At 41.4% G+C, this 12,481-nt stretch overlaps 2 protein-coding genes across 2 annotated transcripts in view; one reads left to right on the forward strand and one right to left on the reverse strand.

The window, feature by feature from the left end:
* Positions 1-12,481, reverse strand: part of LOC133063801 (cytochrome P450 3A28) — an 89,294-nt gene that overhangs the window by 42,513 nt on the left and 34,300 nt on the right. The gene's annotated exons all lie outside the window — the stretch shown is intronic.
* Positions 569-4,571, forward strand: LOC133063248 (olfactory receptor 2AE1). The gene has a single exon (XM_061152367.1). It carries the CDS (start codon positions 3,705-3,707, stop codon positions 4,569-4,571), a length of 867 nt encoding a protein of 288 aa, XP_061008350.1. The 5' UTR covers positions 569-3,704.

Here is a 12,481-nt window from a genome sequence, read left to right on the forward strand (position 1 = left end):
AGAAACCTTTACTTGAAACTAAGGCATCCTCTGGCATGTCAGCATATTACTGGAACCCTTAAGTTACAGGGTGACGATTGGTGAGTCCACGAGGAAAGCAGTCTGAGAAGGCAGAGGAAAGTCTCTTGAGGGACATAAATCAGACTAGGGAAACTATTAGTGAAGTTCCTATGGGAGGAAGAGAGACAGGAATCAGACGATGGGAAAATTTATTATGCTATGGAGATTTACAGAAAAAGATAGAAACTAACGAGAAAAGAGGGAAGTATATGGATCCCTAAGTAAAGGGAAATGTATGGATGTTCTGATGGGGCTGGAATGACCAGAGGGGATGTGGGGAGCACTGGGCTCTCAGACCACGGGAAGCTGAGTGTGAAATAACCGTGCGAGGTGACAGCCCTAAAGATGCTCTCTGCTGCATGAAATGGAGAGAGATTACTGGTCAAATTACACCCAGAAGAACACATCCAGTCCAGAGTTCTTCACTCCAAAAAGTAAGTAATCTGGAATATAGGAAGATCCAGGACGATGCATAGAAGGAAAAACACAAAAAGGGATAGGGTGGGTATTTGGGGATCAATTTAGAGTATTTTTTTTTTTTTTAAAGTTCACTTTCACCATGGAGATTGAGCTCTCATTCTGATCAGTATTCATGTGAGAATTAGGTAAAGGGCTGATTGGAAAATTTGGCTGGTTAAATGTTATAATCCTAGCTTTATCAGCCTGATTTGTAATTTTCATGATCTCAGGTCTTCCTAGGTCATATCGTTCCTGTTTTCAAATACATAATTATGGTGGGTTTGTTATGTGTCACCTTGGCACCCATGCACCTCTCTTTAAACTATACTTAATCTTCAAATAAAGGCAATATCAACGTACTCTTCCACCCACCTGGATACAACTAGCCCACGTACAACCAAAAAACATGTAACCCTCCCCCAAGAAGAGCAAATAAAATATACTAACCTTTTTCCCATAAAAAAGGTAAAATTAATTTTACTCCTAATTCACACTCCCCTTTTATGTCCTGTAACTTAAATACTGAGATATGAAGCTAACCATATTAATATATCTTATGTTAGACAAAAGAATGACTGAGTGGAATAAACAGAAGTAATTGGTAAATATATCTACACATAAGGTAGTCCCACATCAATAAGAAAGAAATGCCTATAATATTTCAGGTTTTCATTCTGCAGCTGCTCACATGGTCACGGGTGCTTTTTCTACATACCTTCTTTCACTACCCATTCCATCTTCCCTTTGTCTGCAGTGGGTCACGGTTACTTTTTGGGTGGAAGCACAACCCTAACCTTCACTCCTGAAGGATCTGGGCCATTAGTAGTCTTGTTTGAATTGGGTTGTTGTGATTTTCCACTGATTTTCATCACTGGACATTTGAGTACAGAGTGCACCCTAGGAAATCTGAATTCCAGACTTGTTCCTCCTTATTCCCATGTAGTAGCAACTCAGTTTTCCCTTGCTCGTCAGGGTCTATCACAACCACTAGCAGAGCAACTTTCTTTGCTTGTTGATTCAGTGATAAGAAGAGTCCAAAGTGGCAGGGTGGCAGTCTCAGCTCTCAGTAAATGAAATTGTGTTGCCTGATGAAGGAATTCTTTCCTTTGTAACTGGCAGAGCTGAAATGTGTGAGAGTAAAAATGTTGGCAGTGGATCCCAGTTATAAATGGTACAGTGGGGGACTCACTCCCACTTCCACCTCTTGATTTCTGGCCCCTGAATGGTTGCAATAGGAGAAACAGCACCATAAATTGATATAGAAATTTAGAATATATACTACATCTTAGAGGACAATGTCCCAGCAATATGAGGTGTTGTCAACTATCAGGTGCTGTACTTGAGTCTTTAGAAGCCTGTTAGGTCAGTTGTCTCAGGGTGCTGGAGAGTATGGAATAGACCAATGGATTCCTCCAGCATGGGCCCATCCCCACATTTCATTTGTTGTGAAGTGAACTCTTTATTCGGCAGTAATAACACTACTTCATGGAGTAACATTATGGTGAACAGAGCATCGTGTATATCCATAGGTGGTAGTTTTGGTAGCAGCGTTGTAGGGAAGGGAGGCAAATCTAAAGTGTCAACTCCAATAAAAAAAAAAGTAAAGTCCCTTCAATAAGGAAGCTATCCAGTATAATCAGCCTATAATCAGTGTTTGATATCACTATGGGATGATATCATATTAGGGGCTCAAAGCTGGGTCTCTGTTGGTGGATGGGCACTCAGTGGTGGCTAGACTGGCCGTGGTGAGTACAAGTCCATGTTATTGGGCCCATGTAGAGCCTCTATCCATGCTGCTGTAGCAAATCTGTGAGTCCACTGGCATGAACAGCACGGAGAAAGAAGGCTGGCATCCACAGAAGAGGTTAGCAGTTGGAAAGGATGACTCATTTTGTGGACCACAGTAGTGGATATTTCTTCCTTGTTTTGCTGTGAATATTTGCATATTTTTGATTGTGTGCAGGATAGTTACAGGAGGCAGAAGGATGGCTTTGTTGTGTTTATTTGGGGATTATGTGTCATTTAAGGAGATGTGTTAAGTATATGTTTGCCAAATATACTGAAGAGGAACTCTGAGGGTTTTTTTTAATGTGTCTTCTTGGCTAGGATGAACTACATTTACTACAGTTCCCGTTGCTGTGAGTTTCTGGTGAAGGTGGGCCACCTGAGAGATTCTCGGGAAGATTTAGAGGGCAGAGGGAAGCATCTGCTGTTGCTGATGTGCTGACTCCCCTCACTGGTGTGAGGCGGCTGTGGACCAGCAGTTACTCCGTCTTCCCCTTGATCTCTCTCTAGCTTCTCCGACTTCGGGGCCAGGACTGTACGTTTAGCCTTGTTAAGCAGGCCTCCAGCTTGGGCAAGAGAAACCATGTCATCAGTTCCAGAGGCGACAAGAGTGACATGCGTTTCAGTCTGCCCTTGTGGGATTTATGTCTCGTTTGTGGGTTCTAGCCTGACCTTGAGCTGCCACACTTTTATACCCATCTTCCCGTCCTGACTGCTTGCCTCATGGAGTTCAAGTTCTAGAATCAGATAGAAAGGTGACAGCTTTACATAGACTGCTTAACCAGCTTTCACAGTCAAGTAAGGCCAAGTTTCTATACAATCCATTAAATGTATATGTATGTATAAATCTCTTAGTAGTTCAGCTTTTCTGGTTAAACCCTGACTGTTGTAAGAAAAGATCTGTATGTATATATGTATATATATAATATTTATATCATATATAAAATTTAGAGTGTACCTTTAAAGTATATATACTTAAAAAAGAACATGTGTATATATACACATATAAATATATATATCTTCCTTAATGAGGAGAGACTTGTTTAGAAGTCTAGCACTAATAGAGTCTAGGTATTCTGAAACTTCAGAGTGATCATGTTAGTAAGCAGGGATTTGAAGTCCTCTTTTTTTAAAATAGAGAAACGTCAATAATCAGAGCTGTTGAATAATTAGAACTAGAAAAATATTATTCTTCAAAATTCTTCTGTGGATGGAAAGATGCTTATTGTCAGGTTGGATGAACCCCAGTATTTCTGACACCACATTTCATCTCCGCTTCCTGTTTCCCAGGGGCTGAGGGAGGGCAGACGTGGCAGAGGAATCAGTCCTCTCTGGCAGACTTCAGCCTGGAAGGGCTCTTTGATGACTCTCTCGCCCACCTTTTCCTTTTCTCCTTGACCATGGTGGTCTTCCTTATTGCCGTGAGTGGCAACACCCTCACCCTTCTCCTCATCTGTGCTGATCCCCGGCTTCATACACCCATGTACCTCCTCCTCAGCCAGCTCTCCCTCATGGATCTGATGCACGTCTCTACAACCATCCCCAAGATGGCGACCAACTACCTATCTGGCCAGAAGTCCATCTCCTTTGTGGGCTGTGCGACCCAGCACTTCCTCTATCTGACTCTGGGTGGGGCGGAGTGTCTTCTCCTAGCTTTCATGTCCTACGACCGCTATGTTGCCATCTGTCATCCACTGCGCTACACTGTTCTCATGAACAGAAAGGTGACGCTAATGATGGCTGCCATGTCTTGGTTGGGAGCATCCCTGAATTCCCTAATTTACACGGCAAGCTTGATGCACTTCCCTTTTTGTGGGCCTCGACAAATCCACCACTTCTACTGTGAGTTTCCAGCTGTTGTGAAGCTGGTATGTGGAGACATCCCTGTGTATGAGGCCACAGTATACATCAGTACCCTCTTCCTCCTCCTCCTCCCCATCCTCTTGATTTCTGCATCCTACGTCTTCATCCTCCACAGTGTCATTCAGATGCGTGCAGCTGGGAGTAAGAGAAATGCCTTTGCCACTTGCAGCTCTCACCTCACTGTGGTTTCCCTCTGGTTTGGTGCTTGCATCTTCTCATATATGAGGCCCAGGTCCCAGCGCACTCCACTGCAAGACAAAGTTGGTTCTGTGTTCTACAGCATCATCACTCCCACATTAAATCCATTGATTTATACTCTCCGGAATAAGGATGTAGCTAAGGCTCTGAGGAGGGTGCTGGGGAGAGACCTTATCACTCAAAGATCACAAGTGCAGTTATCCTGAGTACATTAGTGGAATTCCTATCAGCTCCTTAAATTGTTCTTTGTAAACTGCAATGATTTTTTTCAAGGGTCCAGAGCCTTGAAGACTACTGCAAAATTGAAGTGGTTAACAACATTTCCAGTATTCTCACTTGCTCTCAGGCATCGAAGCCCCTTACGGTACTCTCTTAGTCCATTTGGGCTGCTATAACAACAGTACCAAGACTGGGTGACTTAGACAACAGACATTATTTCTCACAGTTTTGGAGGCTGAGAAGTACAAAGATCAAGTCTTCACAGTGCTAGACACTCTTTCATTTCCTTTTGATCTCTTTTCAAATGGAATCTTGCCCAAACATGCCTCCCTGATGAGCCTACTTAAAGCAGACTCTTCACTCTTTGTCCCCTGATCCTACCTTATGATCATACTTCCCTGATACTGCATAGCATTCTATTCTTACTGTCTGCTTCCTAGAGTGACATTTTCAAGAGGGTAAGGAGTTTTACTTTGTTTTCTGTTGTCTCACCAATGCCAAGAAAAGAGTCTGAGATGAAATAAGTACTCAATAACTACTTGTTGTATGGATTAATAAATGAAAGGGACCTAGATTGTCTTACTATCTCACGAGACATGAAAGATAGCCACATATTACTCCCATGTAGATGCAGAGACTTGACATCTCAGTGAACTTTCCTGGAGTCTAGCGGGCTGAGGGATGCCAAAGCCACAGACAAATATCTAGATCTTGCTTTTCCTACTAGTTATTCAGTCCCGGGACCATCTTCAGAAGAAAAATACTTCATGCTTGGGAGCAAAGTTATGCTTTCTTTGATGCGTGAGTATCTTCTCGTTGAGAAATAGCTTTTTGCCATTCTATAATAAGATGAGCTGCCCCTCATGAGTAGGGTACTATGTTATACACAAAGCCCTAAGGTTGGATTTGTGTTGTAACACTCCAATATCAAGTAGAGAGAATTTTCAGAGAAATGGTGCCTGGGTTGTTCCTGAAGGCACAAGGGTCTGATACAAACAGCTAGCTCACAATCCTAGTTACAGAGCGTGGTTGTTCTTGGCTACGCCCACCCCCACCCTCTACACACATACACATCCAACTACGACCTTGTCCAGAATGCCATAAGATTATTTGGAAATGAAACAATCTGAGCTAAGTTGACGGATGATTATTCATGTGATGCTAACATCTGCCAAAGGTAAATAGTATAGCACGTTATGACCCCGTCTTGGGAAAGAGTTACTGTTGTTCATTGTTGTTCAGTTGCTTGGTCATATCCAACTCTTTGCGACCCCGCAGACTGCAGCACGCCAGGCTTCCCTGTCCTTCACTATCTCCTGGAGTTTGCTCAGGCTCATGTCCATTGAGCTAATGATGCCATCTAACTCTATAAATGTAATTATTCTTGATATATTCTAGATATTAACCCTTTATCTTCTATAGGGCTTACAAATATCTCTGTCATTCCATTGGTTGCCTTTTACTCTGTTGATTGTTTCATTTGATGAATGTGTTTTAAAATTTTGATATATATTCCCGTTTATTTATTTTTATTTTTGTTGCCTGGGATTTCTGTGTCATATCCAAGAAAACACTGTAAATACAATGTCATGAAATTTTCTCTGTGCTTTCTTCTAAGAGTTTCATAGTTTTAGCTCTTACATTAGGTTTTTGATATATTTCCAGTTATATTTTGAAAATGGTGTAAGGTAAGGGTCCAACTTTTTCCCACTTCCTATAGAAATCAAATAGAATAAAATACTTAGGAATTAACTTATCCAAGAAAGTGAAAGATCTGTATGCTGAAAACTACCAAACACTGCTGAAAGAAGGTAAAGGTATGTAAATAAATGGAAAGATATCCTATGTTTATGGATTGGAAATATTTATATTGTTAAGACCTCTTTATTACCCAAACTGATCTACAGAGCCAAGGCAAAACCTACCAAAATCTCAGTGGCATTTTGTTTTCAAAAAAAGAAATATCTATCCTAAAATTCATGTGGAATCAAGGGACCTCAAATAGCCAATACAATCCTGGAAAAGACTAAAACTAGAAAACTCACTGAAAACTTTCTGATTTAAAAACATACTACAAATTTATAGTAATCAAAAAAATGTGATACTACCATATATAGGGATGTACAGACCAATGGAATGGAATAGACACCTCAGAAAAAGACCCTCATATATATAATGAGATTATTATCATCAAGGATACTAAGATCATTCAATGGGAAAAGGACAATCTTTTCAATAACTGTGCTGTGAAAACTGGATATCCACATGCAAAAGCATAAAGCTAGACCCTTACCTTACACTATACAAAGCATTAAGTGAAAATGTATCAAATATCTAAATGTCAGAACTAAAACTATTAAACTATTATTTTCTTCTTAGAAGAAAACACAAGGGAAAAGCTTCATGATAAGAGGTTAGCATCCAGAATATACAAAAATGACTACAATTCAAAGATAATCACAGTAAAATAACATAAACATGGGCAAAGGACTTGAAAAGACATTTTTCCAAGCAAGTTATACAAATGGTCAACAAGCACATGAAAGGATGCTCAACCTCACAAATCATTTGGTGTATAATTTATGAAAATCATCTCAAACAGGATTAATGACTTGAAAGTAAGACCTGAAACCACAAAACTCCTGGAAGAAAACATAAGGGACGAGCTCCTTGACATCAGTCTTGACAATATTTTTTAGATATGGCACCAAAAGCAAAAAGAATGAGAGCAAAAAGAAACAAGTGGGACCCTGTTAAACTAAAAAGCAAAAGATTTTCACAGCAAGTGAAGTGAAGTGAAAGTTGCTCAGTAGTGTCCGACTCTTTGCAACCCCGTAGTCCATGGAATTCTCCAGGCCATACAAGAGTGGGTAGCCTTTCCCTTCTCCAGGGGATCTTCCCAACACAGGGGTCGAACCCAGGTCTCCCACATTGCAGGTGGATTCTTTGCCAGCTGAGCTACAAGGGAAGTCCAAGAATGTAGGAGTGGATAGCCTATCCCTTCTCCAGCAGATCTTTCCAACCCAGGAATTGAACTGGGGTCTCCTACATTGCAGGAAGATTCTTTACCAACTGAGCTATCAGGGAAGCCCTTCACAGAAAGGGAAACCATAAAAAAATGTAAAGTCAACCTAGAGAATGGGGGAAATATTTACAAATCATTTACCTGATATGGGTTTAATATCCAAAATATATCAGAAACCCACACAACTCAATAGCCAAAACACACACACACAAATCAGATTAAAAAATAGGCTGAAGAATTGAAAAGACTTTTTCCAAAGAAGACACATAAATGGCCAAACAGGAATATGAAAATGTGCTCAATATCTCTTCGTAGATTTGTCTATTTCTGATGTTTCATATAAATAGATTCATGTAATATGTGGCCTTTTGTGCCTGGATTCTTTCATTTAGGTTTTCAAGGTTCATTCCTCTTACACCATGCATTCGGTACTTCACTCTTTCAATGGCTGAATACTATTCTATTTGTGGATTAAAAAATTAATAGTCCATCTAAGAAAGAAACAGAAAATTTTCTTTCAGCCAGTCTAAGGATTATAACCCAAGAGACAATATTTCAGAAAGCTCTGAGGACTGTTCCTAACATTGGAGGTCAAAGCAAAGCTAGGGAAGTTTTTGAGTGAAAAGGTTATACATCAAATGACATATTGACAGTTTACGCAACCCAGATCTGCACCCTTACAAGATTAAAGGGATCGTTGTCTCTAAGGAGTCCTCTTGCTGGCACCAGAGAAAACTGCTCTTGACATGAAGTAGGCATTCTTATGTCGTCTAAGAGGGCTGGTTAATGCATTTGCACAAGGTACCCTAAAGGGAGAGGGTGGCCCAAATGTAGAGAAGGAATTTTCTTTTTTCGTTTTTTTGTTGTTGTCAACCTTTTTTGTTCAACCCTTTTCTTTTTTAAAATCGGGATATAGTTGCTTTATAATATTATGTTTAGCATAGGGAGCTCAGCTTGGTGTTCTGTGGTGACCTAGATGGGTGGGATTGGGGGGGTGGAGGGAGGCCCAAGAAGGGGGGATGTAGGTAGGCATATAGCTAATTCACTTCACTCTACAGCAGAAACTAACACAACATTGTAAAGCAACTATACTCCAATTTTAAAAGAAAGAAAAAAATTTTTGTTTTGCCTTAAAAATAAGTTTGTATCATCATGTATGGATACACAACAATTTGTTTATCCATTCATCCATTGATTTTGTTTCCACCCTTTTGCTTTGGGGAATAGCACTGCAATGGATATGAAGATACGTGTATTTGAGAAACTGTTATCAGTTCTCCAAGACATCTATCCAAGAGTGCAATTCTTGAGTCTATGCCAACCTTGCAGAGGAGCTGCCAAACATTTTCCATGATGGTTGTACCACTTTACAATCCCACCAGCATGAATGAGCCATCCAATTTGTACACATTCTCACCAACATTTGCTTTTTACCTTTTTTATTTATAACCATCATAGTGGTTGTGATGCAATAAGATTTCTGAACTTTGATTTTCTGTAACTAAAATAAAAAATCCAAATGGTTAAGAATCTGTAAGAATTTGCCAGAGATATTGTTGTTCAGTTGCTCAGTCATGTCTAACTCTCTGCGACCCCATGGACTGTAGCACACCAAGGTCCCCTGTCCCTCACCATTTCCTAGAGTTTGCTCAAACTCATGTCCATTGAGTCAGCGATGCCATCCAAACACCTCATCCTCTGTCATCCCATTTTCCTCCTGCCTTCAATCTTTCCCAGCATCAGGGCCTTTTCCAATGAGTTGGCTCTTTGCATCAAGTGGCCAAAATAGTGGAGCCTTAGCTTCAGCATCAGTCCTTCCAATGAATATTCAGGGTTGATTTCCTTTAGGATCGACTGGTTTGATTGCCAGAGATAGAAGGAGAGAAAGGAGAGGAAAGAGTGTGGAGGGAACCTGCTTCAGGAGGCCCCTGAGCCTTCTATGGGCTCCAGGGACAACTATGCTCTCTGCTATATAGACAGTTGGCTAGTAGGGATCCACAAAACATGACTGATATAAAGGCCCTGGGTGAGTTATTTAAACCTCCTCAGCCTCAGTTGCCTAAACTATAAAATGAGAGTTAACAGCTATGTCTTTTCCTCCTAAAGGAGTGCATGCCAGACCAAACAAGCCCCTGATCCATGGCCTGAAGGGCTGGGGTCCTGGATCTGCAAGTTGGCCTCATGGTAGCTTTGACTAAAGAGAACATGTGGCCTCACCCATCAGATACCTGACCCTTAGCAGACCCGCTAGAAATGTGCACTCATATGAGTTCATAAACAGTTAACTAGTATCAAGACTTCTAGAGTAAACACAAACTATGGAATGTATCTTTTGTCAGGAAATTACAGTGAAAAATAATTAAAATTGTTAGGAGTTTGCTCAGTGTGAACTCTTCATTTTGTCCTTCTTTATTGGTTGTGTCTAAATGGCTCGTTTTACCACCTGCTGTGTGTGGAGATACTGAGTCACAAATGTTTAGGACATTATTTCCTGGATTCTAATTGGGGTTAGGGGTGTCTGTCCTCCTGTGTGAGTTCAGGGCCCTGAGTGAGACCTCCAGCCCCACTTTCCCCAACCCTGTAGGATGCCAAGGCTCCCTAGGTTGGAATCCACCCCTCCCCCACTCTCCTCCTCCTGGCTTGGGGGAACAATTGTTTCTAGAAAGTTCCCAAACTTGAGTCCACTGTTGGCAAGGAAAAGATAAAATCCCAAAGGAACAAACAGGAGTAAGAAGAGCACATTCCCTTCTTACGGACACAGCGTATTTATAAGATTCAGTCAGGACTTCCAGGCAGTTACCAGATCCTTTTCCCTGGGCTGAGTCACTCATTCTCACCCTGAATCACTAGGAGTATTGGATGCTACTCATTACAGGCCACCCAACCTCTGGATAATCTCCCTGGGCCAAACTAAAGCTTATTCACCGGGGAGTTTGTACATCCTGGGAGATGGGAGGGCCAGTCTATGATGGGGTGTAGAAGGCTGGTTTTGCCTCCAACTGGAATCCACTTTGGATTACAAATATGTCTCAGGCTCCCTGTGGGATTGGGCTCCACAGAAACCATATCTTCAATTCAGCTTTCCCTTCTGCCCCATTCAGGTCCCCACATCCCTTCCCTTGAGACCACTCTCTCAGTATTTGTGCCAGAACCCCGTATCAGGTTCTGCTTTTAAGGAAGCCAACCTAAGACAGTGACTGAGTCTGAGCTAATGAGTGTACAGTGCCATTCAGCTGAGGGTCATGGCGGTGTTGAAATTCAGCCCCAACTCTGTGCTCTAAGCAATGCAAAGACCACATTTACCCAAAGCCACTTGTCCTCATTTGCCCAAAGCCACTGATGAGTCTAGACTCAGTCTTGGACGGTGCTGGGATTTTAAACTCAGGAGCTCCAGCTTCAGAGGCACTCATCTCTCAGTCAGAGTGGTGCTGCCTCCTTATAATAAAGTAAGATAAAGAAGACTAAGGTGAGAGATGGTGAGGGCTATATGAGCCAAAAGGTGCCTTTGTGACCATCAGCCTCAACAATCACAAACTTACAGAAGAGACTGTTGAAAGATCTGTTTTTCTTATTCATCTCAGAGTAAATTGCCAACTGATAATTCACACCGCTGTATCACCCACAAACAACAACTTCTCCTATGTGACCACAATACAAACTACAAGTCAGGAGGTTAATCACATCACTACCACCTAACCTCAGAGCCCCCAGGTCCCCACCTGCCCAACCACGTCCTTGTAGCAGAAGGACCAGCTCTTGAGTTACGTTAGGATGTCACCTCTTTGTAGTCTCCTTCAACTGCAACAAGTTCAGTCCACCTCTGGTTTTCATGATGTTGCCTCTTTCAAAGATTCCAAACCAGTTACAAACCAGGAGGAGAAGCTTACAGGTTGGTGAGACAAGCGCTAGGACAGGGGTGTGCGAGATGCTAGGAGTATTAGCCCAACCAGGAGGAGAATGCTCCCCTGCTTGGGTTTGTCTGACTCTTCAGATTTCCTGCCTCCTTGGCAGGATTATCACACGGGTGAAGTAAGTTCTTCTCACTGTCTCCCATCACGTGAAGTGCCATCAATTTATCCCATTCCTGATGCTGCTCTCTGATCCCTTGATGAAAAGGGTGTCTGACAGATTTCTCTGCTCTGAGGCTCCCCTTTCCCTCTATAATTAGTGGGCATTTGGAGCAGCAGTATTTTGAAGCTTTGAGTTTCCTTATCAAGTTGCAATTTATATATATATATATATATATAATACATTTATATATATATATAATACATTTATATATATATATAAAATACATACATACATACATATATATATATATATATATATGTATGTACACAGTCCCCTCAGCTTGGCTTGTAACACGTCCCCCTCAATGTTTACATTTCCCTGCTTTCTAGCTCAAGACGGTCCATTGTCATCACATACTTTCCCAACTCTGGAATCAGCCATTTCTCTAAGGAGCCCTGGTTCATTTCAGTGGCAAATGATATTTACAATCCAAGGTCTGGGTATAAGGTGTGCTTATTGCTAAGAAGGTGTCTCTAACACGCATTAGGGAAAAGGAGTAGGTATTATGTGTTTTGTAGCTACACAAACATAAACACATACCTATTTGTCTATATCTGTATATATCTGTCATCTATCTATATAGAAATGCATGATTCACCCTGATAATTCAGTTTCAATCACTGACCAACAGGGTTTCTTCTAGTTTCTCCATCTCTGAACCAGTGACTCCTTCTCCAACAGTGAGAATGCTGGCCTCCATCATCTTTCATACTTATTACTTGATCAGTCCTCCTTTATGACCCCAATCCACGATACATCCCTTTCCACTCACAACACCCCCTCACCCTATGGGCCACCCCT

Source organism: Dama dama, chromosome 10 (genome assembly GCF_033118175.1).
Source record: "Dama dama isolate Ldn47 chromosome 10, ASM3311817v1, whole genome shotgun sequence".
In the NCBI taxonomy this organism is placed as follows: domain Eukaryota; kingdom Metazoa; phylum Chordata; class Mammalia; order Artiodactyla; family Cervidae; genus Dama; species Dama dama.

What these genes read in the sequence shown, in the direction of transcription:
- LOC133063248 (XM_061152367.1), top strand. Translation starts at nt 3,705, where the DNA reads ATGGTGGTCTTCCTTATTGCCGTGAGTGGCAACACCCTCACCCTTCTC.